The 22,585-nt window shown below is 42.2% G+C and overlaps 2 protein-coding genes across 4 annotated transcripts in view; both read right to left on the reverse strand.

Annotated features, from left to right (window-relative positions):
- Window positions 1–3,318: 3,318 nt before the first annotated feature.
- On the reverse strand, window positions 3,319–5,007 carry rxfp3.3a1 (relaxin family peptide receptor 3.3a1). Its single transcript, XM_075476080.1, has one exon. The coding sequence runs from the start codon at window positions 4,819–4,821 to the stop codon at window positions 3,835–3,837; it is 987 nt and encodes a 328-aa protein (XP_075332195.1). The 5' UTR covers window positions 4,822–5,007; the 3' UTR covers window positions 3,319–3,834.
- A 446-nt stretch (window positions 5,008–5,453) lies between these two features.
- Window positions 5,454–22,585, reverse strand: part of LOC142390366 (E3 SUMO-protein ligase PIAS1-like) — a 70,489-nt gene continuing 53,357 nt past the window's right edge. For all 3 annotated transcript variants that reach the window (XM_075475869.1, XM_075475950.1, XM_075475814.1), the window contains exons 6-13: window positions 21,734–21,839; window positions 20,042–20,115; window positions 19,643–19,803; window positions 18,528–18,664; window positions 17,973–18,189; window positions 17,171–17,310; window positions 14,557–14,597; window positions 5,454–10,166 (exon numbers count right to left, since the gene is read on the reverse strand). In XM_075475869.1, the coding sequence (XP_075331984.1) occupies window positions 9,804–10,166; window positions 14,557–14,597; window positions 17,171–17,310; window positions 17,973–18,189; window positions 18,528–18,664; window positions 19,643–19,803; window positions 20,042–20,115; window positions 21,734–21,839 (1,239 nt within the window). In that variant the 3' untranslated portion in view covers window positions 5,454–9,803. The remainder of the gene's footprint in view (window positions 10,167–14,556; window positions 14,598–17,170; window positions 17,311–17,972; window positions 18,190–18,527; window positions 18,665–19,642; window positions 19,804–20,041; window positions 20,116–21,733; window positions 21,840–22,585) is intronic.

Consider the following 22,585-nt stretch of genomic DNA (forward strand, 5'->3'; position numbering starts at 1 on the left):
GAAGGAGGAGCAGATGAACCAGATCTTTACCCTCATGGAGCTGCTGAGGAGAGTCAGTTCACATGTGTTTTGTGGACTTGAAAAAGGCTTATGACAGTGTGTCTCTCAGGGTCTTCTAGGGCAGTGTTTCCCAACCTCTTTTGGCCTGAGTACCCCCTGAGCCTTCTTGTCACACCACAAGTACCCCCTCACACATACAATGCGTCCGATGATTCTCCAAAAGTAGAGCAACACAGTGGTTATAACATGAAAATCATTTTTATCTAATATCCTTAAAGCAACACAATGTAACTTCTCAAAAAGCCCACTATGGAGCTCCCCCTACAGGCTTGGAGGTAATGTACGGTTACACTGTCGTAAATACAACACCCTTTCGCTTTCACGTTTGTTAACGAACCGGCGAGGAGTCAGAAGGTGCAAGCTATGTCAACCGAGAAGGTAAGAGTAATCAAATGTACCTGGGAGCGTGAGAGGGGTCTATTTGTTTTTGCGGTAGGTGTGCCAGAAAGCAAGTCGAAGTACTTCCGCTCAGCTCCCGGGCCGCTACCGGGCCGCTCCAGCAAAGTTACATAGCGCAGTTTTTCCAACTCAGACCCCCGAAGGGTATAGGAGACAGGCCAATCGTAATATTAAAACTCATTCTAGCCGCGCAATTTTTTTCAAGCTGTTATTTTAAGGTAGAAATGTTACATAGTATTGCTTTAACTTGAACATAAAATTCTCAGGCTTTTTGTCTTTTTTAACCTCAGTTGAATTCAACATAAGAATAAAAAACATTTTCTTGAAATATAAATAATTAACCAAATAGTATAAATACTAAATCAAAATAATCTTCCTTTGTTATCTAACTTAAACAAGTAACATTTCTCTTTTTTTTAAGAATACATGAACATAACTCATTTCTCTCTCTTTTTAAGAATACGTTTCTTTAAAATTGTATTAAATAAATAGCATATTACTAAATTCCACAGCAGACATTATTTTGTCCACACATTACGAGCTTGGGACTAAACACTTTTGTGTGACGCCTTAAAAAAAAAACTCCCCGTGCGCCGCGTACCCCCCGGTTGGGAAACACTGTTCTAGGGGGCACTACATTGTACCAGAGTTGCTTTTGCAGGCCATTTGCTTCCTGTATATCAAAGGCAAGTGTTGTGTCTGCATTCTTGTTACAAAGTCGAGCTTGTTTACATGTCGTGTGCATGTTGGACTCCGCCACAGCTTCCTCTTGTCACCATTTCCATTTGTGGTGTTCATAGACAGGATCTTGAGGCATTGCCAGGGAGAGATCTCTGCTCTTTGCAGATGATGTGTTTTGTTGGCTTCCTCACGCCACGACCTTCAGCACACACTGCGTACAGCTGGGATGGAAATAACCTCTCCAAATCTGAGGCCATGACTCTGAACTGGAAAAGGGTGGAGTGCTCCATCCAGGTCGAGGATGAATCTTTCATTACCCGACACCCTCTGATGCTGTTTCAGAGCAAGTCAAACCATTCAGTCAGAGACATCTTTATATTAATTATGCCTCTGCTTTCCACGCTGCCACAAATCTATGAAATCACTGCATGTTGTAGTGCCTCACTCCACATTCACCGCTGCTCATGTGTGAAATGTTTTCTCATGCATCTGCGTGTTGGCCCACCTCTCAGCTCAGAATGTTTGCATCACTTTACAGGACATTGCATCATTGATTTTCATTAATTTCCTGGAGACTTACCCTAACCCAGACTGAACTTTCCAATCCCAGACCTTCAGACATTTTTAATCCCCAAAATAGGAGTAAGACCAGAAAGCACACACCTGGTTGTCACACTCAACCACTTGTTGATTGAACATGATAATGATCATCATGTGTTGAGAATAACATCAGGTTTTATAAAAGTATATACACATCTAAACCTCCTACTGTTTCAAAGCCGTTGCCAGATGTTGTTGTGAGATGCTACACTTTTAAAGGTCAGTCTGTCTTAGCACTCAGAGATGCTCACCGGAGAGGATGAAGTTCATCAAGCCTCCCCTGTACACAGTATAGAGATTACATTCAGAGCAGGTCCTCCACTAGATCATTAAAGAAAAGCTGCACTGCTTCATAGGCCTGGAGTTTGAGGCCAAATTACCAGCTGATCGCTGTTATGTATCACAGTATTGATCTGATTTTCTTTCCCTTTTCACTTTATTTTAAACGTGTTGGACTACTGTAAAATGTGTGCTTCATTTTATCTGATTGAGTTTATAATCAGTGCGTTAGTGAATTTGTTACTATTTTCTACTCCAAGAGGTCTTCACAAAGCCAAGACCGCTCATTGACTTTGAATGTTTTGGGTGTTGACTGTGTTTGCACGTTACAGTTGTATTCATTCGGACTTGTGTAAGCGTGGTCATGTATGTCATTATTTCTCTTTCTTCCGTTTTTATTTCATTCTTTTGGTTGATGATGAAATAGAGTGACTCTTCTTTGATAGCACAGGGGATCGCACTCATCCCTCTCTGGGGCCGTGAGAATAGACCACCTTTATATTACCAGCTGTGTGTGCATTATTATGGGAAACCCATCTGTTTTTTACTCTCAGAAGTGGATTGAATCCAGACTTTCTGGAAAAACAGCACCCGCTGAAATGTGGTTGCAAAGTCCTCTGCCTTGCTGTTTTTCAATTTTATTTGACAGATAGAAAGATGCAGACGAAGTTAGAAAGAGTATAGTATATTTGACATGCACTCCACATAGTGAGGATTCTTCTTGTTGGTGTGTTTTCTCTTCTTGGATGCATGCCACATGCATCTGTGTGTCAGATAATTGAACTGCATAAAAACTTTTTTCCTTTTCAATATTTTACTGTGAGCTCATTATAGAGAAATCCGGTTTTGCCAACTGTAAAAAAGAAAAGTCAAAACTCTTTTAGTCAAGTTGGTAATTGGTCCCTTTGTAACCTACTGAATTAATCATTTTACATTCAGTTCAGTTCAGTTCGGGTAACAGTCGGCTCCGATCCTGTCAGATATAAAAAAAATCTTGAAATGATTATGCAGTTTATGTTCACATAATATCCTTGAGCTCTGGGCTCCCAACCCCATTCAATGAGCAGCCTTTTTCCTCTGATGGTGACACTGTGGGGCTCTCGGTGCCCATTAAAAAGTCTGCTTTTTCTGCCTGGTGTTGATAGTTGAAACCTGCTGGACACAGAAACCTCTGCTTCTGGTTTCTATTCACTTATTTAGCTCACACATTCGTTCAGTCAAACTCATTACTGACCGATTATGACACCCGTTAAAACTCGTGCACAAAAAGACATTTGGGACTGACTAAGGAGGGTGCATTTTTATTAAGACAGACACAGATTTGGGGTATTTACAACAATCACGTACATAGTCTTTTGTAACCTTTGCTTTATCGAGCGCTTGAGTTAATTCACGATTTCTCTATAAATGCACTTATCATTAGACATTCACACGTAAATACAGACAGCGTTTGGCCACACCTCATCTATGCAGTAATAGAGAAAAGGCGCTGGTAAATGTGATGCGCAATTACGCGCGGCCTGTCAACACATACCCCGCACAGATAATGGTTATTTAACAAGCAATGTCACAGTGGTCACCTCTGTAATATTTTTACACAAAACAAATCCATATTTGGGTAGCCCCCTTACCCAGCTGGGGTGATTTTGCTATTGGATTTAGCCACATCACACTTTACGCACGGCTTTAAAGACAAAAAGCGATGATAAAAGTAACATTTTCAGAAGGAGAATCGGGCCTGCAGAGGCTCATATGTCGAGCGCATCCGTGCGTCTTGGTTACAGTTTGCCAACACATTACGCGCCTCATAAAACACTACCCTCTGTGTATCAGACCCCGCAGTTTGTCCCTGAACTCCTTCCTCATGAGGCAGTAAATGATCGGGTTCAGGCAGCTGTTGGTGTGCGCCAGACACACGGTGAGAGGGAACACATACGTGTGCACGATGTAATACGCCTTGTCCCAGTTTGCAACGTTCAGTTTGACCAGCACGCTCCATAGAGTGATGGCATGGTTTGGCATCCAGCACAAGAAAAAAGACAACATGACGATGGTGATAGATTTTGTGACCTGGGATCTGCGTTTGGGGTTACTTGTTTTCATACTGCGTTTACGGATGAAACGCAGCAGCATGAAGTAGCTGATGGAAACGATGGACATTGGGAGGACAAAACCAACTATTATTTTCTGTATGTGATAAACCGCCAACCAGTACTGTCCACCCGGGAATCTCAGCAGACAGAGTTTTTCTCCTGTGACGTTGCTGACTGTAGAGAAAATCGACGTTGGCGCGGTCGCCAGAGTCGCCAGAGTCCAGATAATTGCGCAGACCCATTTGGCGGAACACGACCTCTGCACTGTGCTGTTATTCAGAGCAGAGGCCACTGACCAGTAGCGGGTCACACTCATGGCAGTGAGGAAAAACACGCTGGCGTACATGTTCATCACTGTGACCGAGAGGATGATTTTGCACATCGCGTCTCCAAACGGCCAGCTGAAGTCCAGCACGGTGTCCACGGCCCAGAAGGGCAAAGTGAGCACGAACTGCAGGTCCGTCACAGCCAAGTTGAGCACGAAGAAGTTCACCCTGGACTTCCTCCTCTCTTGTTTGACCCTGATGAAGAACAGGACCAGTAAATTGCCCACCAGACCCGCGGCACACACGACGGAATAAACGAAGCAGATGAAGAACCTGAGAATCGGGCTCCCGTCGGCTGTTACGTCGATGTCCTCCAAGTTGCTGAAGAGGTCCAGCTCCATCAGTGACCGGTTCAAAGTAACGCTCTCATTGTCTTCACTCATAATGTCAGCAGCGAACAGATACTTTAAGAGATTTTAGACGCCAGTGTGCGGTTTATACTCGAGGACAACATTTACGTCCAAATAGAGCTGGATCCTGACTACATCCCAACTATTCTTCTCTGTTTCCATTCCGCCCTCGTGCTGTCCCCTCTCTTCTCCAATCACACAGCATCAATGCTTTCAGCTCGAAAAGAACTGCTCCACCCTCCGTCACTCTTTGATCCAGCCCGTAGGTGGAGTTTTGGTGTTGATTGGTGAGCACCTAATGAGCCCCTCGGTCTTGTGCGCAAAAGAAGGAAACTCTCCCTTGTCGGTTTAAATCCTAAAAATCAACACATAGCGCCTATTTCGCATTCTATTTTCATATATCTAATGATTGACATGTCCGCGTTACGTATGGCGCATGTGTTAAACTGCAAAAGCGCGACAGGACCTGGATAAATGGTGCGTAAATGACTTTTACTGCAGAAAGTGGTGGTGTTTGGGGGGGTGGTGGTGGTGGTGGTGGGGGGGGGGGTGATCAAAACGGACCTCCGACGCCACCTTGTGTCCACTTGTAGGTGTGGCGGGATGGTTCAATTTCATCACTTACATTAAATAAGGAGAAACAGACAAAGAAGTAGCAGAATGCATTTTATTACATCTACTTTTCTACATAAACAAGTAACATTCAATAAGTAAACAATTTCTTCCATTGCAGGTAATAAATATTTGTTTTCACTCAGTATATTTGTACAAACTGACATGGGTTTTCTGTACACGTGTCTTCTCCTTTCCCTCCTTGAAAATCCTTTCTTATTTTTTTTTCTCATATTGGAGCTGTGAAACAAAAACCTGTGAATAAGGCAGTGAGTGCAGATGTCGACTCGAGTCTGACTTTGAGATCATTTATTTTATGTGAGACTCTTTATTGGCCACAGTCATTTTTCTTAATAATAGTACAGCTTTCATTTTTCTAAAAAATATATAAATTATTTTATTCTCTCGCTCTGAACTGACACACAAAAGCATACAAACGGACATCAAACACCCACGTTTGGATCTGAACATTTCCTTTTCAGGGCTCGACATACAGAATATACACACTTTTCCCTTTTGTTTAAGGTCATGACAACTAGAGTTGAGCTGCTTATTAAAGTTGCCAGCGAAGCTCATTTGTTAGAGAGTGAAACATGGAAATCCCATCTCAATAACGACTGCTTGTTCTCTACTACTAACATTTATCACTACTAACACCACAGGAGGAGCGCTGGACTCTGGAGGGGAAGAGGAGGAGGAGGATCGGACTTTTTGGTAATCCCATACAGACTCCTTTTTATGTAGAGCACTTCAACACGGGACACATTCAGCACGGTCTGCTTTCGCACGAGGACACAAGTTTCAATAAATTAAATCGTGATCAAATGCATTTAGTCACAGCGACCGTCTCATCAAGTATCCAAACACTGGTGATTAATATTCAGTCTAACATCAGAGCAGGCCGGTAACACGTCATAATAGAGGCACAAACACACAACTGTTCCTGACCATTAAGACACACTGTCTGCATGACAAGTCGACACTCACAATTGATGGTTAACGCGCCGCTCATGCTTCTGAGTGAAATCCACGCTTTGATTGAAAGCAGCTGGTTTTTAAAATCTTTAAGACCAAGGACAGTCTTTTCATGAGTGTTCACTGGAAACTTCCAATTAATCGAATTTAGACACAGGCTTTAATAGAAAAGGACATTTCAACCTTCTGGCTTTGACCCGAAGGCTGATGATCAAACTGGGTTATGAATCTGTTTAACAGCAACGGTTTTTTTTTTTATCTCAGGAGGAACATTATCAAGTAGTTAAAATGTTCAAAGGGCCTCACATTTGAAAATGTCATACAAGCATATATAATTTTGCTTTATTGAACAAGCTTTTTTTTTGACAATGTGCAGCTAATTATTGCTGGATTTCCATCTGCTTTGCAAAGGTGATCTAAAACACAACTTCCTGTTTTTTTCTTCTGTTTTATCTGCAACTCCAAGTTTGTGGCATGCTGAGTTGATGCCGTTCTCTTTGAAAATGGTGATATTCTCTGAGCATATCAAAGTTTCTGCCCCTGAAAATGTTCAGTTTTCCACTCTTGGTTAAAAAAACACAACATTAATCTTTTTGAAGCACTCATCTCAAGTCTGACCTTCCTAACCCGTCACTGGCTGAGTACTTGAGGCCTATTTTACTCCGACCTAAATGCAGACAGTTGTATCAGCTGGAATAAAGTAAAAATGGCGGCGGAGATGTTTCAGCTGCCTTCAAGATTCACAAAAAGAGAGTTGGTTTTTTACAGATCTTCTGTCCCCTCGGGTCGTATTTTGCCCACAAGTGTTTTAAACTCTGCTTTCGAATCCTGTCCATTTGTTTTAGCTGAGATGCAGCGAAGCCCAGAACACCAGCATGAGCCGCTTTGTGAAAAATAAGGAATGTTTGTAAAAGGAAAGTGTGTATCCGACTAATGAAATGACAAAGATCAACACTCGTGGGATAAACAGCAGGTGAAATGTTCACCGTCTCTGTTTAGCATGTTAATATTTGATCAACAGCGGAGGGAGATGGGAGCAGTACATGAAGTATCTGACTAATTAAAATGTTTCTAGCTGAATGTGTGATTCATCGTTAGGGAACTATGCAGATCATATCAGCTGACCACCTGATCCTGCAGCCCATCCACGCCTGCATTAATTAATACATTAATGAATCCTGCATGTAGTAATTAAGCGTGTGTTTTGTGCCCTTATTAAAAAGCATCACCGCAGTCAGCTCCCAAGTTAATACACAGTCGCATTTCCACGGTGATCACTCTGCAACACCTTTCTGAGAAGTCGTGCTGCTGGCAAATAATTATCAAACGCTTTTTAAATAAAATCATATCACAACGGCTCCCATGTGGCAGTGACTCACTTACTCTCAGCCATGGAAGTCAACAATTTGTAAAAATATAATATATAGACATATGAATACATAATAAATAAAATACTGCACAACACAGGAAATACACAGAACTTGTTCCGACAGATGTTGGAGTCAGTTGGAGAGGTGGGGTTTGGTTCCCGTGAGAAGAAAGGTTCAAAATACCAAGAAGGAGGGAGGAAAGGAGGGAGGAGGGATGGCTCTGTGCCGTCTCCCGGTTAGTTGTCGAGGAACAGGACAGGGGACGTGAGGTGATGGCGCCTGCTGTCAGAAGTGATTATATCGCTATCGCTGGGATAATTAGGCTTTCAAGCGCGCTGCCCGTCTTTAGAATCTGGAAGGAGGGCGTCAGGCAGAGACTGATAACAGCCGACACCGAGAAACCGTTTCAAGGACGCAGCATGGGTAGGGGAGGGTTGGACAGACAGACCAGGACAGGAGGGACGCCGGGTCTACGGGAAGTGGACCTGTTTACAGTGGATCTCTGCAACCCGATGTGTCCAGTCTTAGAAATGCACCATACATTCACGAGCAAACCCTGCACGTTCAGCTGGCTACATCGAGGTATCCTCACATCTGCACGTCGCTCTGACACACCGACGGTCTCGTAGGGGTTTCCAGTTCCAGGCGGGGCATGCATCTTTTAACCACCTGGCTCAGAGCCGAGTCTAAGCCGGCATGCTGAACAGCCCGCTTCCACTTTTCTACCCTTTTCCACAAGTGCTCTACTCTCCGATTCCTCCCCACATGTATAAAGATATCAGTCACAGGTCACAACTTCTGCTAATGCTGGTGCAGATGTTGAGGATTCAGATTTAAGACGTTAGTTCGAAGTTTCCCCAAACGCGCTCTGAAGAACACACATAAACAGGCACTAGTTTAAACTTGCTCACACGCCACTGACGCCGCCTGTGTTTTGAAAAGGCCCGATGCCGCTACAACAGCTTCACCAGGTTTCCTTTCTAACAGTCGACCGAGAAGATGAGACGACAAAGGGACAGAGTGTCTTAAAAACCATCGATCGGAACTGCAGAAGCTGACTGAAAACACTGGCACACAGATGCACTCCACTCTGACTACTGTGATCATTTTCAGAAGTACCTATTTTTTTGGCATTGTGCAAAAAAAGAAACAAACTCTTACAGCTCAAAAGTCTAAATTGGCAAGTATAAATAGTTTCATCTCTAAATGCTGTGTGCCAGCAGAGTCTTTACACGGAGTGAAAGTGAAAACCCAAAAATGGCTAAATTCGGCCAGCACACTCCCCACAGCATTAACCTGAAGGTCAAAGGGAATGCATACATAACTGTATTAAATATCATACATAACTTAAAAGCAGAATAAAATTACAAGCACATGAACAAACTGTAAATTCAGCGTCTGAAAAGTTCTTGTCACCAGAGAGAAAATGCACAACGAATTTGAACATGAGCGACGGCAAAAGAGAAAGAGAATCGAAGTTTAACGTCGGAGCGATGCAGATGGAAAATTCAAACGGGATAGAGAGAAGAGAGAAGAAAAAGACGGCAACGTGGCATTTGTAGAAGCTTTTGTGAGAAGAAAAAAAACTCAGTCCTCCATGTACAGACGGCGACAGAAGCAGCTCACTAGACTGAAAATGTTCAGATTTAACATACAAAAGTAAAGGAGGAAAATATATTTTGTTCTCTGTACACGGCGCCACTCCTTGATTTTGTTAAAAAAGGAAAAGAAAAAGGGCCTTGCAACTTTGTGTTTCTGCTCAGGTAGCATCTTTGCCGTTTGTGCCACGTTGGTACCAGTATAGAAGTAATGTGGGGTCACACGCTGGACACGTTTCTGATCTGAACACAAAGTCCACAGCTGGCCCCTTAAAGTGATGTCACCCACTCATAAAATTAGTGCTCTTCTCTCGCCATCACGACTCCACAAACGTTCAGAGTTTGATGACTTGGGGTCGGTCTAGTTTCTGGATCAAAACCTTACCCTGCAGTCGGGCTGTGATTGGGTTTGTTACTGCATTGACGTTGGGTCCAGAGTGTTTGTTTGACTCTCTTTGGGTCAGTCCAGCGATATGACGTCAGGTATCCCGCCGTAAATGGCTGCCACTGCCGCTTCTGCGCTGCTCCGGCTAGCCACCACCCCGGGGTGCGAGTGTGAGGAGTGTGAGGCTGTGTGGGAAGACGAGTGTGTGGAGTGAGTATCTCGGAGGCTGCCGGACGACACCAGGCTGCTGCTGCTGCCCGAGTTGCTTGCCGCCCCGTTGGTCGGCGCGGTCAGCGAAGTGGCCGAGGAGGCTCCCGATTGGTCGAGGAACAGCTGGGAGGCGGAGGAGGGGCTGTAGGGCAGGAAGCGGTTGAGAAGCAGCTCGTGGTCATCTGAGGCCGAGGCAGCAGCGGCTGCTGCCATGACCATGTTGTAATGCTGCGGAGGAGGAACACAAGAGAGCAGTCAGTGAGATACTGCTGATCGGCTGAGTGAGGAGGAAAGCCTGAAATCAAATGGTAAATGGTAAATGAACTACACTTGTATGGCGCTTTTCTAGTCTAGCTGAACACTCAAAGCGCTTCAACACTTCACCCATTCACACACACTCATACAGCACTAGGTCTACGTCTATACACACACTACGAGCTTTCTAATCATTCACACACACATTCATACACCGATGGATGCATCGGCAGGCAATGTGGGGTTCAGTGTCTTGCCCAAGGACACTTCGACATGTGGCCTGGAAGCCGCAGTCGAACCACCAACCTTCCGATTGGTGCAAGACTGCTCATCCTCCTGAGCTACAAATGAATGGGTGATGTCATCCTCTGGGGTGTCTGGTTTGTCTCCCCACTTCACCTGAGACGTTCTGCGTCTTATTCACCTGTATTTTTTGTTTTAAATCGAAGAAGTCTGTCTTTGTGTGCCTTAGTTTTGCTTCCTGCCCCTCTGTTTCACGGCTGGTTTCAGCTGTCTGATCGCTCGCCACCTGTTTCCAGGTTAGCCTGTGACAGACGGGCGACCTGTTCAGGATGTACTCTGACTGTCACCCAGCCTGAATAACCTTCAGCCCCCTCTGACCCTGAAGAGGATAAAGCGGGTATGAATAATGGATGATTTAATTAATCAATAAAAAATAAGATTGAATAAAGTTTATGGGTATTTGGTATTGCAGTAATGTCTTCCATATGAGCTATTTTTAAAAGGGCTTTCACTTTAAACTGAAATGAAGAGAAAAAAAGAAAATCTCAAAAGACCTACATTTGTTTTGTTAACGTGTTTTTTTGTGAGTGTCCAGTTTCAGCTGAATTAATGAAAAAGAGATTTATTTTGTATCTGGCTTCAATACCAACTTGGCTTCTGTTCATCAGATGAAACTAAGTTAGCAGAGTATGCACAGCTTAGAGTAAACCTTTGTGAACCCAGATGTGGATTGCAGAGGAAACCCTCCCATGACATGAAAAGGAAAAGCTTCTCTAAAGACCCCAGACGAACTGGGTACAAATAGAGAAAAAGCAGGACTGTTGCTAGTAGTGGACGCTCTGCAGAGATCACTTAATAAACACAAAGTTCAATCCTTAAAAGGGATGAAAATATTCCGAACGGAATGCTAAATGAAATCCCAACAGCTTGCTTTATCGTTCACGGGCCTATTACAGTGAAAACACTGAAAGAAAACTGAAGGACATCATGATGGAAACCATGGGTATCAAACATGGCTGCACAGCGTAAGCTGGAGGTCCAGTACAACTTTTAGTTTTTTTAAACCAAAGAAAGAGAAAACAGGAAGTCTTGAGCATGAACACAGCACTACATATAGAGCAAGCAGGCTTGATTCCTCAGAGCTCATACGCCTGGCTGTCACAGCGGAGGCGATTTATTTAATTAAGATGTATTAAGATGTTTTACTGGGGAATATCTGGGCAGTGGTCCCTGACCAGAAGCTTCAGAGAGTTTAAGCAACAAGAGAATGGACCGAAACCAGAGCAGTGAAAGAATGGTTGAAAAAGAGGTTAACTGGTGTTTTGGAAAAGCCTAAGGTTGAGATGTCGCTAAATGACCTGAGGAGGGTTGTTGAATCAAGATATCCTATAAATGTGTGTGAATGAAACAGTTCTGCAGGGAGGAAGGAGTCCAAAGTTCCTCCTCTTCGTTATGCAAGTATGTTGCTTATCTATAGGCGAACATGTGACGAAGGTTTTCACTGATGAGGGAGGTGCTCCAATTTATTAAATTAAAGAATTCACATTCTTTTTCCAGGCTGCACTGCGTGGCTACTCACCACCTTAAAAAACAACTAATAGCGTCCAAGCAGGGGCACAGATGGGATGTTTGAACCGGGGGAGACCAAGCTGTCAACAAATGGCAAGAAGTTATTTTTGAGTAATTTGGGCATTAACTGGCGCTCAAGTAGTTACTTTTGCAATACCCTATGGGTCAATAGTTTGCACTAAAAAGCCATTGTAGAATTATTTGAAATCATTGATAAACAACAATGAACATTGTTAAACTAAGGCCTACCCAATTAACACCAGTCAAACATTATGAAACTGTCTGGAATACCAATCACCCACCAAAACCTCATGCTTTACGCAAAATACGTTTTATCTAAACTTTTGTGTGTGAACTCAGAAGTGGAAACCACGACATATTTTCATAAATAAAAATAAGTATGCATACTGTCAATGAAACTCACATTTTAAATGACATTAGTGGTACTATTAAGAATTCCCTGTAGTGCAGCCAAACAAATTTATTTTCCAGAAGCAGACTCAATGAAGGACCCACAAACATCTCTCCTCCTTTCTTTACCCTGAACATATTGCTGGGCAAAAACGCTCTGATTGTCTTTCATTTCTTCATTTTCTTTCTTTTTTTCTTGAATTGAAATCATCCGCTCCGTCATTGACACGTGCGGCAACACGTTCCTCTCTAGGGCCCTGGGGAGTGACAGTCGTCCCTTTTGTATGTTCATTTACAATGAAACTCCAAACTTGGAGCTCGGAACAATGTGACCCTGCAGTTGAGCACTCCCAGCGCATCCCAGCCTTACAAACATACAAAAAAAGCACGTAACTACTGTTTACGTGAGTAGCAGATAGCATGCATTCTATGTAGGGCTGGTAAAATGAATCGGGGTCACTATGAATCTGGGGGGGGGTCATGTCCCCCCGTCCCCAGTGCCATCTGCGCCCATCAGTTCAAGTATTTGTATTAGTTAAGTCAAACTGTGTTCATCTATAATTGTGTCTTGAATTATATTACTACACCATTTCTTGCAACTCGAAACTGAAACAATCTGGCAATTTGTCACAACTCAGCAATTAACAGGAGCTCCACAGAAATACTCTTCTAAATATTTGTAAGGGCAACATATCAACATGATGATGCTGTTTATAGTTGTTAACTTTTGCTCCATTAACACTACTTACATTGTAAATGTTTTTAGAAACATTGCTCATGAAGATCCATCACAATCAATGTGACCCACAGGCCTTTTATAAACTGATTGTTGTGGAGTTGAGTGAACTCACAAAAGAAAACAGACGTCATCCATAGCGAAAGGCTGCTGAGCCTTTCGCTATAGAGTACAAACTACTTTGTTCTGTAAATATCGCTGATGGTCACTAAAAGCTGGGTTCAAACATCTCAAGTTCCCACAGACTCTTATTTAAACTGTGTCCACTTCTCTCATCAGTACATTTAATTGTGTCATTCGTTAGCTTCACTCCTTCTGATTAGAGAGCTAGTGGAATAAAATGTTATAGTTGATTGGACATTACGCTTCAAGGGTTGGTCTTTAAGAGTTTTACAGTGTGACTGGGTTGATTTGCATTCATGAGAGACTGCTGAAACCGAGTCTCATTAAATTAAGTTTTACATACAGCCCTTATCTAGGTACGTTTTCCACAAATGTCTGAAATGTTTTAAGACAGAGAAACAATTACTATCACAGGTCATTTGAATTGTGGAGGCTTTCTACCCAAAAACGACAGTGAAAACACACAAAACTCGAAGCTTCCAAACATCACAACAACCATGGGTGGCGTCATAGTTGCTATGTCCAGCTTTTATGTACAGTCTACAGCTCCCAATAAATGAAAGACAACCCAAAAGGAATTTTATTATAATCCATCCATCAACAGGATTTAAGTAAATAACAAAAATGGTTTTAGTGACCCCTGGCGGTGTCCATCTGTGCAGGAACTTTGGCTGTATTTGATCATGTTTGGAGGTAACTGCTTTTGGTTTTAGTGAAAGCGACTAACACTGAGGTTTGCAGACTGAACAGTGTAGCAAGTTAGCCTCTTTTTTCAGTAGCGCGTGTGAAATCCCATTTATCCTCACAGTATCAGGCTGGCAGCAGAAGTCTTAAAGGCAGATATCTCATACTCTGAGCGGCTGGCTATTGCCAAGTGAGTCAATGTTTTCTGCAGAAGACAACTCACATTTGTCAAATGTTTTGCTCTCATGTCTCCTTAAATAGCCCGTCAAAACTAACGCACAAGTAGCAGAAACAGGAACGCTGTAAACGTATTATGGGAAATTCCACCAAACATCGGGTTTCAAATCTGTTTTATTTTTAATTTCTGAGTGGCTCCCTCTGCATGAGAGACCCTCCATCACGTTTGCTTTTCAGAGAACATTCAGAGCCCACCAGACTTTGCTTTTGTTTTTGGGAACATTTTTTGGTCACATGTCGAGTTATTTATCTTTCATTCTTCTAAAATGACCCTTTGTCACAGACCACCAGGATTTTGTCTTGTAGCAGCTAAATTTATCCGTATTTTCACATAGCTCGATGAAGCATTGTTGAACGTACCTGATGATTGTCTCCTTGGAGAAAAGAGAAGAAGTTCAACTCTGGAAATCAAGAAAAGTCAAAAATCAATATGACAGATCCAAACATGGAAATGTTTAACAAAGAATGAAAGCCTATTTAAAAATAGGTCAGCTGCTATTTCAAGACAACATTTAAACTCAGATAGTTGTTGTACCGCCATTAAATTTCCTTCAAATGTTACCTTATAATCGTTGCAACAAATTCTTAAAGGAGACATTTCATCAGTCTCCTGAAGTCTTAATGAAATGTCTGTGACATATTTTGGTTAAAATACAACAGAGAGTACAGCAGCTCCTTTTTTCCACCATGAATTTCCACCTCTGTTCACACTGACCTCTCCTCCACATAGGCAGCCTTTGTTTTTAAGGATTGGCCATGCTCGATACCCCTTAAAGCACATTATGAGCTCACAGTAAAAAGCCTGCGAGCTCACAGTAGCACACACAGCAAACCCAGCTCAGTCTATCACCCACCAAACTGATATACTGAAAGGGTTTTTCTAAAATACTTTGATTTCCCTTTTCTGCACTTCGGCCAGGAACAGCTGGTACTGGCCTAAGTTGTTACAACATGCACTGCAGAACGTGACGGCCAAAACAAGACTGGGTTAACACTCCAGTCAAAAGTCATGCTGTGACTCCTTGGCTCCATTAACTCTGGGCTTTACTGTCGGTCCAGCTTTTAGGGGCTAATGTTAAGAACTGTTGCTTATGTGGGCTAATTTCAACCAAAGTTAATATGTTTGTTTCAGTAATGGTGGAGCATTCAATGACAATAACTTCAGTTTTGGGGAAAACATAAAGAATGCCAAATAAAACTCAGACTTAATGGTCAGAATATAAAACATGAAACTGGGACTTCACCCCAAACAAAATTGATGTGAGTTTTAAGAACTGGGCCAATAGAGGCCTAAAATTCTTACTGAACCTTTTTCAACCAGAGGACTCTGTGTGACTTCCAGACCTTGAAAAAAGAATATGGCTTGGACAACAGTAGTTTCTTTTAGGTTCCTTCAAGCACATCCCATATCACGTTTAATAAAAGAAGGTCGGTTGGAATTTGAAAACGACTCGTTGATGTCTTAATGCGCCTACAAGGCAGATTCTGGGTCCAAAGTGATTTCAAGATTATTCAAGCGTCTTCAAGAAACTAAAGTAACAAGCATGAACTATCACAAAATATCAGGCAGACACGGGAGAGGGAATCTAACAGTTACATCTCAGAGGACCAGTGGATAAAATATTGTGAAGCTCAATTGAAAAATAATAATTGCAAATTCAATCTTTTGGAGAGCATTTGGCTGTAGATCCCTGGTCCAAGAATCTCACATTTCAGGCTCCTCTAGGGACTGGAGAAAATGTGGCTCTCAGGTAGCTGATTATTTTCACTTATTTTGGACCTTTTCATAAGCCCTAACTTTTTGGAGAGTCTTTTATACACAACTATTATATTCAAGATAAAAAAAAAAGATGAGGTTTCATTGGGAAGAGCAGCTTTTTGTGTTCCCACACAACATCTGCAAACAATAAAATAACATATTTGTTTGGGATATTAAGCATTGCAGCTAGGAAAGCAATTAAAAAAGAAATGACTCAAACCAGATGCTACAGAGGATTGGTACCATATAATTTATGAATTTTTTATAATGGAAAGAAACACCTTTTCTTTTAGGCCTCAAGAAGTGAAACTGAAGAAATTATAAGAGACGTGGGGAACATATATAGCTTTCTGAATGTCACTCCCTGTCCTCAGAGTTTTATTTTCCTCTTTTTTTCTTCCTCTCATTACCTGGTGTGTTCTTGTTATAACATTAATAAAATTCACCATGTAGAATTTAATAAATAAGGATGCACTGTAGCACTTCTGTTAGGCTAATCCAATCACATTATTCTCTCATTTCTCAAGCAAAGTCTACTAAACAACCAATGATACTAACAAAGTAGAAGCAAGAGGACAGCCGTTTTAACGTACAGCAAATGCAGCATGAGCTGAACTTGAAGCTGAGAGAAGATGAAGAGGAAGAGGCTAGATAATTCTTCTCTGAACTGTTAGTACAGCTCACTGACTGAGATAAGGTCAAACCGAAGAACCCCAAAACTAAGTACCAGGATTGTGTTTGTTGGAGTTTTCTAAGTTGGCAGTGAGTTCAGACACTCAAACACGCACACCGATTAGCCATAACATTATGACCACCTGCCTGATACCTAGTGTGCTCTCCCCATCCTGCCTGCAAAAGAGCTCTGACCAGTCAAGGCGCGGTCAAAGAAAGGGGGATTTTTCTCATATTATGCCCCCTTTAATATTTTCCCCACACTATTTGGCCACATCACTGTACTCTCATCTGATTTATTATGCAACCGTAATTATTTTTAATACAGAAAACTGCAGAATTACTACTTAAACGTTAGTTTGTAGGTTGTACAGATTGTGGAAAGTTGGAAAAGTTTGGACAATTTGAAAAACTGAAACTATGAATGCAAAAAAGACGGATTCAAAAAGATGTAAATGCACTTGAATGTCATGCCACTTTTACTATTTTTTAACAGCTCTCATGAGTATTCACGAATAACATTGAGTCTGCAGGTGTCAATACCTGAAAGGTCGTTGGGGGTGTGGTAGTAGGGTCTATAGTCCTGGATGAGTGGGGGGACAGGAGGGATGTAGCCGGTGTCCATCGCTGGAATGCTGGGGGTGCGGCTCACGGGAGAGGCCTGGTGGTGGAGGTTCAACACACTGAAGGCAGACACAGAAGAAGAGATGAAGATGCCGCTTAATTCGTAATTACAATTTGACTTCATGTCACATCTGTTGCGTAAGTCACACGACGTTCTGTCTCCTCCACTGAACTCAAAGTACAAACCTCTGAACGGTAGCGCAGGATTCATTAAAGTCAAATGAAGCAGCAGATGCTCTGAAGTCGTGATGAATTTTAATCTGGCAGAAAATGCAGCTGTTAAAGTCTCAGGGAGGTCTGGATGAATCCTCAGTGAGATTGTTTGTTATCTAAAAGTTGACTAATCTTTCATGGTCCTGCTGGGTTTTTCAAGCATCTAATTCAGTTTTATAACAATTTCTTATGCTCGTGGAATTATGACTGGCTGAACTTTAATCCTTTGTTCATGCTTCTGTGCAGGAAGGCAGAGAGATTAATCTTCCTCCTCTGGAAAGTCACCCATCTCATCAGACACAAATGTTTCTGAGTACCTACCTTGAGTGCTGATATGAAATGTCAAAAGACACTTGTGTGTTCGAGTGCACAACTCATGAATCATTTAACATGTAGACACACAAATACTCGTACGAGCATCTAAAATGAGCCTGAATTTCACTTTCAATTAACTTGAAACGCAAACTTTGTGCCGAGATGAAATTATAGTCTCGGGTGTGTGTCTCACCCTTTATTAATGACGGGGGGCGAGGTCGGGGACAAAGAGGGACACGCTCTTTTGACAGGAGGAGGCAGCGGTGGAGGCGGCGATTCTGGTCCCTCCTCGTCTGAGGAGCTGTCCAGTGTCAAGTCGATCACCTCCACTTTCTTGCCGTTACTGCTGTTGCCGTGGCTGGAGGATGATGAGCTCAGCTGATCTGAGCCTTCGGACGTCCGACAGGAGCCTGCAGAGCAACACAGACACCTCGGTTTGTGCTGGGATTTTCAGGCGCAGCGCAATGCAGAAAAGAAACCGCTACAAAATACTGCGAGGGTGCAGAAACACATCTACCCCGCTGTAAAAGCAGCTAGAAAGTCTTTGTTACTATGGAGACAAGCGGTTAACGCAGACGCAATATGACTGATGCTTCAGTAAATTAGACAAAGCATAAACAAATAAGCAGAAGGTACAAACACATGTTTCCCCTTTTCTTCCCAACTCTTTGCTCCCAATTGTATTACTTCCAGCCTCCTCACATTGATTTTGTGTAAACTCTGCATTCCTCACGCTCCCCCGACTCACCATCCAGCCCATTGTTGTAGGAAGCTGAGGACACTTCCTGCACTTCCTTCTTAGACCTCATGGGGGCCCAGCTGCCATCTTCCTTAAACTGGATCTCATCACAGTCCATGCAGCTGTTCAGGATCTCCACAAAAAGCCTGAGAGCAAATGCACACATCATACACAAACAAAGCCAAGACAGAATGCAGATATGCACTAAGAAATCCTAAACAAAGGCCAAGCAACGTGGAAAATACAGTCCAATTTAAATTATTTTAACGGGGAAAGTTGATGTCAACACTGTTTGTGTCTTTGTATGAAAGCCTTTTAATACTGAGTGAGTCTTAGGAACGCATGCAACAGATTTTAAAACCACATTTCTGAAGTGGACCACAGTTTCTGCAGTTTGAGCATGTTGCACACTAGGGGTGGGTATTGGCAAAGAAGTCACGATTCGATTCGAATCACGATTCACATGCCACGATGCGATTCTATCACGATGCATCACGATACTTGAATTATTGCGATACATCGCGATGCATTGCGATATTTTCACTGAACATACTTAAAAAAAAAAACAGCCATTACCAGTGGCTGACTGGCTGTGTATGATCTGGATAGTGTCTTCAATTGATACATAACTCAAAGCAAATCAATTCATAACTGCATTTATTGAAACAACTTTTGGAGGTATTGCCATTAAAACAAATATTACTGGACACAAATATTACTATTACTGGACACACTCATCACAAAAAGTGCATAGGATTTATAAAACTGAAAATAACAAAATAGGGATGATCAGTACCGACAAAAAAAAGTGCATAGGCTTTATAAAACTATAAAAAATATATACATATATTGCAAACATCCCTTGAAGCGAAATGCATCAATTGCATGTGTCCTATCATTAAAGGCATAAAAAATATATATATATATATATATATATATATTTTTTTTTAAATAATCGATACTTGGCGTCCAGAATCGATGCAGTAGATCGCGAAAATTAGAATCGCGATGCATCGTCATGACGATTATTTTGCACACCCCTATTGCACACATGAGATCACACTTCACAATACTTATAATACAAATCTTACAGGTCACATATAACCACATCTAAATGAGATTACCCATCAATTATGAGGTGCTCATAGGGGGCCTTCTTGTCACACACAGGACACACCCAGGTGGGCTTTTTCTCATTCATCTGGATGTATAGCGTGGCGTCGAAGCACTGCAGGTGCGAGCATGTTAGCGCCCGGCATGGAATCATCAGCCGCATCTTCCCCAGCTGCACAGCGAGCGTGTTCAGGGCATCGAGAGGAAAAAACACAGCAGGGATAAGGGGTGTAGCAAACACAGATGGCTTGAGAAACACACATGATACGAGATGGGAAGATAATTTGACAGGTGGTCATGTTCATAACTATGAATCACGTGCATGAAGCCGTGCTGAGACTCATGTAAAGAAATGAAAAAACAGACAAAGACAGGAAATTGAATTAATGAGGAGCAGGGACGGTGATTACCGGGCAGAGCAGCGACACTCGAAGGCTGGTTGTGGCTATTTCACTGTCGGGGTCTGCCGTTAGCTTCTCTTTGACTGCAGAGCGGAGGTAAAGAACAACATACATACACATGAATGCCCGACAACCAAACAGATGGACTTCCACTGCATTCTATAAACGTATTCAGGTGCTCCTCATACAGCGTCGGAACCTTCTTATATTGCCTTTCTTACATCACAAAATGCATAATTAATGATGAAATCACAAAATATACTGCACAGCCTCAATGTAACTAAATATTGGCCAGCTAATATCTCAGTTTACAGTCATTTAAAAGTCCACAGACACTAAGAAGAGAGTGAAATAGAGCAAAAACGCACACTTGATAGGTAAAAGTTGTGTTTAAGCTTCCCTCGAAAGAAAACCTCACAGTAAAACAAGTCAATGTCGTGATGGCGTATAAAAAGTTTTTAAGAAGCAAAGATGAGGAGGGCTCAACACATCTTGAACACTGTGTCCTCACAGAGGAGAGGAAGCAGCTTTTAATCAGCTCACAGTTTCAAAGCCAGCATCCAGGATGGTGCAGGGGTGCATTAACGCACATGGAGGAGGTACATCTGTGAGCAGCAAATTATGGAAAATGATGCATACAGGACTGGAGCAATATATGCTGCCATCCTCACTCAGATGTCTTTTTCAGGGAATGCCAAACACGACTCTGTAGTTAAGCATCTGGTTCCAGACCTGCCACCCTCTATAAACATGTGGCTCATTATGAAACGAAAATATATAACGAAGGAGGCTCCGAGGCACTCTGCTTCACATGCACGAGAGATGTGTGTAATTAGGAGCGCATGTGACATATTGTTGAAGAGCAGAGACGCATGCCATTTTATCGATGCAAAGCATTTTACCAATCTGAGACCACAGAGGGAATGATAAACACCAGAATGGAGATGACTCACTTCAAAAGCCTCCTGCTAACCCACGAGTTAATATTTTCCAACAAAATAATTTTTCTTATTAACAAAGGTTTTCGATTATCCAGTTCAGCAAAACTTTAAGCCCAAAAAATGGCTGGTTCAGTATATTCCCACAGATTACTGCGCCATGACATAGCTGGCAGCTGCGCCTCATCTTTCAAGTATTCTCCTCTGTGAGTTCAGTTTGCATGTAAACATTATTGATTTAAGAATAAAGTCAGTGTTGTTAGCTTTTGATTGACACCTCACTTGAGCCTGTAGGAGCCCACATGCGTGGACATATACCTGAATAAATAATTCATTTATCTTTTGTGCTTTGGATTAGGACTGGATAATACATCAGGGTGTCTGACGGTGTCTAAAGGCACCTGTTTTTAAAATGAAATTGGATGGACAGAAGAGGTCCCTTTTTCACTGGGTCCGAACATCTTCAGCTCAGTCCCAGAAATAAACTGACCAAAAAATAAATAAAATAGGAGTGTTATCTTTCAAAACAGACCAAATCAACCATTTATTCCATATCAAACAGCTCTACGCTACTCCTTTGCTTTAGGTATGCTATGAAGAGGCATTTTAGGCTACAATATGTGGACATCTGCACGTTCTTTTTCCAAACCTTTCTGGAAATGGGGAAGTACTTAATAAGGTCGGTATTGGCCCTGGGAGCAATCCAACATATTGAACTGTGTATCTTAAAAAAAAAAAAAAAAGAGAGGCTGTTAGTCCTTACTGAGTGCTCTGGAGTGGTCTGGGTTTCTGATGCCTTTCGCCCGTAGTCTCTGTAACAGCACTGTGGACGACTGCTGCTTCACCAAATAAACTGCCATGGAGTAACTCTGTGGACACACAGGAACATTTATAAATATCACAGCACATCAATGTGTCAGGTGATTACCTTACATCCTGCATAGAGCCGTATTCAGTCTGCTATTCAGTGTAACCTCAGATCATTGCCATCACAGTCTTACTGTCTAATGTGAAGTCAATATTGCTGCTCTCAGACATTTTTCAGTTCAGCCGTGCCAGCAAGAAAGAATGAAAGGAAGGAAGAACTTGTGCACAGGCAGTGTACATACTCCTGTTGGGAAAAGCTTCCTTTATTACCCTTCAGAACAACCTCAGGCTCCACCCAGTCTTCTCTAAGCATTCTTTTTCGGAGGCTTTCAAGGAAGTTGTCGCTGTACCAACTCTGCTGCAACATTTAATGCTCTGGTCTGTCTGTCGTTCTTTTGTTTTTTGTCTGTTAGAGGAACACACAATGTCACTCTGTGAGCTTCAAACTGAATTAAAAGCTTTTGTGCTTCATGAAAGTGTTTTTTAAATATACCGTTCATCTCTTTTAAAACACACAGTCGTCCTCTTCTGTCACATGTCTCTTGAACTTTACTTTGTAATGGGGGTGACAACAAAAACAATAAGTGTGATGGTGTTTCGTACAGTAGATCAGTGCCAGTCTAATTTGTTGAAGATTAGCAAGCAGGTTTAAAAACAATGATTGACTTTTTCCAAAGCTTCTAAGGCTACGTGCCCACGACAACGCTCTGAAGCATAAACGCAGATGTCCGTTTTTTTCCTCCACAAT

This window comes from Odontesthes bonariensis, chromosome 1 (assembly GCF_027942865.1).
Source record: "Odontesthes bonariensis isolate fOdoBon6 chromosome 1, fOdoBon6.hap1, whole genome shotgun sequence".
Classification (NCBI taxonomy): domain Eukaryota; kingdom Metazoa; phylum Chordata; class Actinopteri; order Atheriniformes; family Atherinopsidae; genus Odontesthes; species Odontesthes bonariensis.

Bases quoted from the DNA above. Each gene is read 5' to 3' on its own strand.
- rxfp3.3a1 (XM_075476080.1), bottom strand. From the start codon at position 4,821: ATGAGTGAAGACAATGAGAGCGTTACTTTGAACCGGTCACTGATGGAG.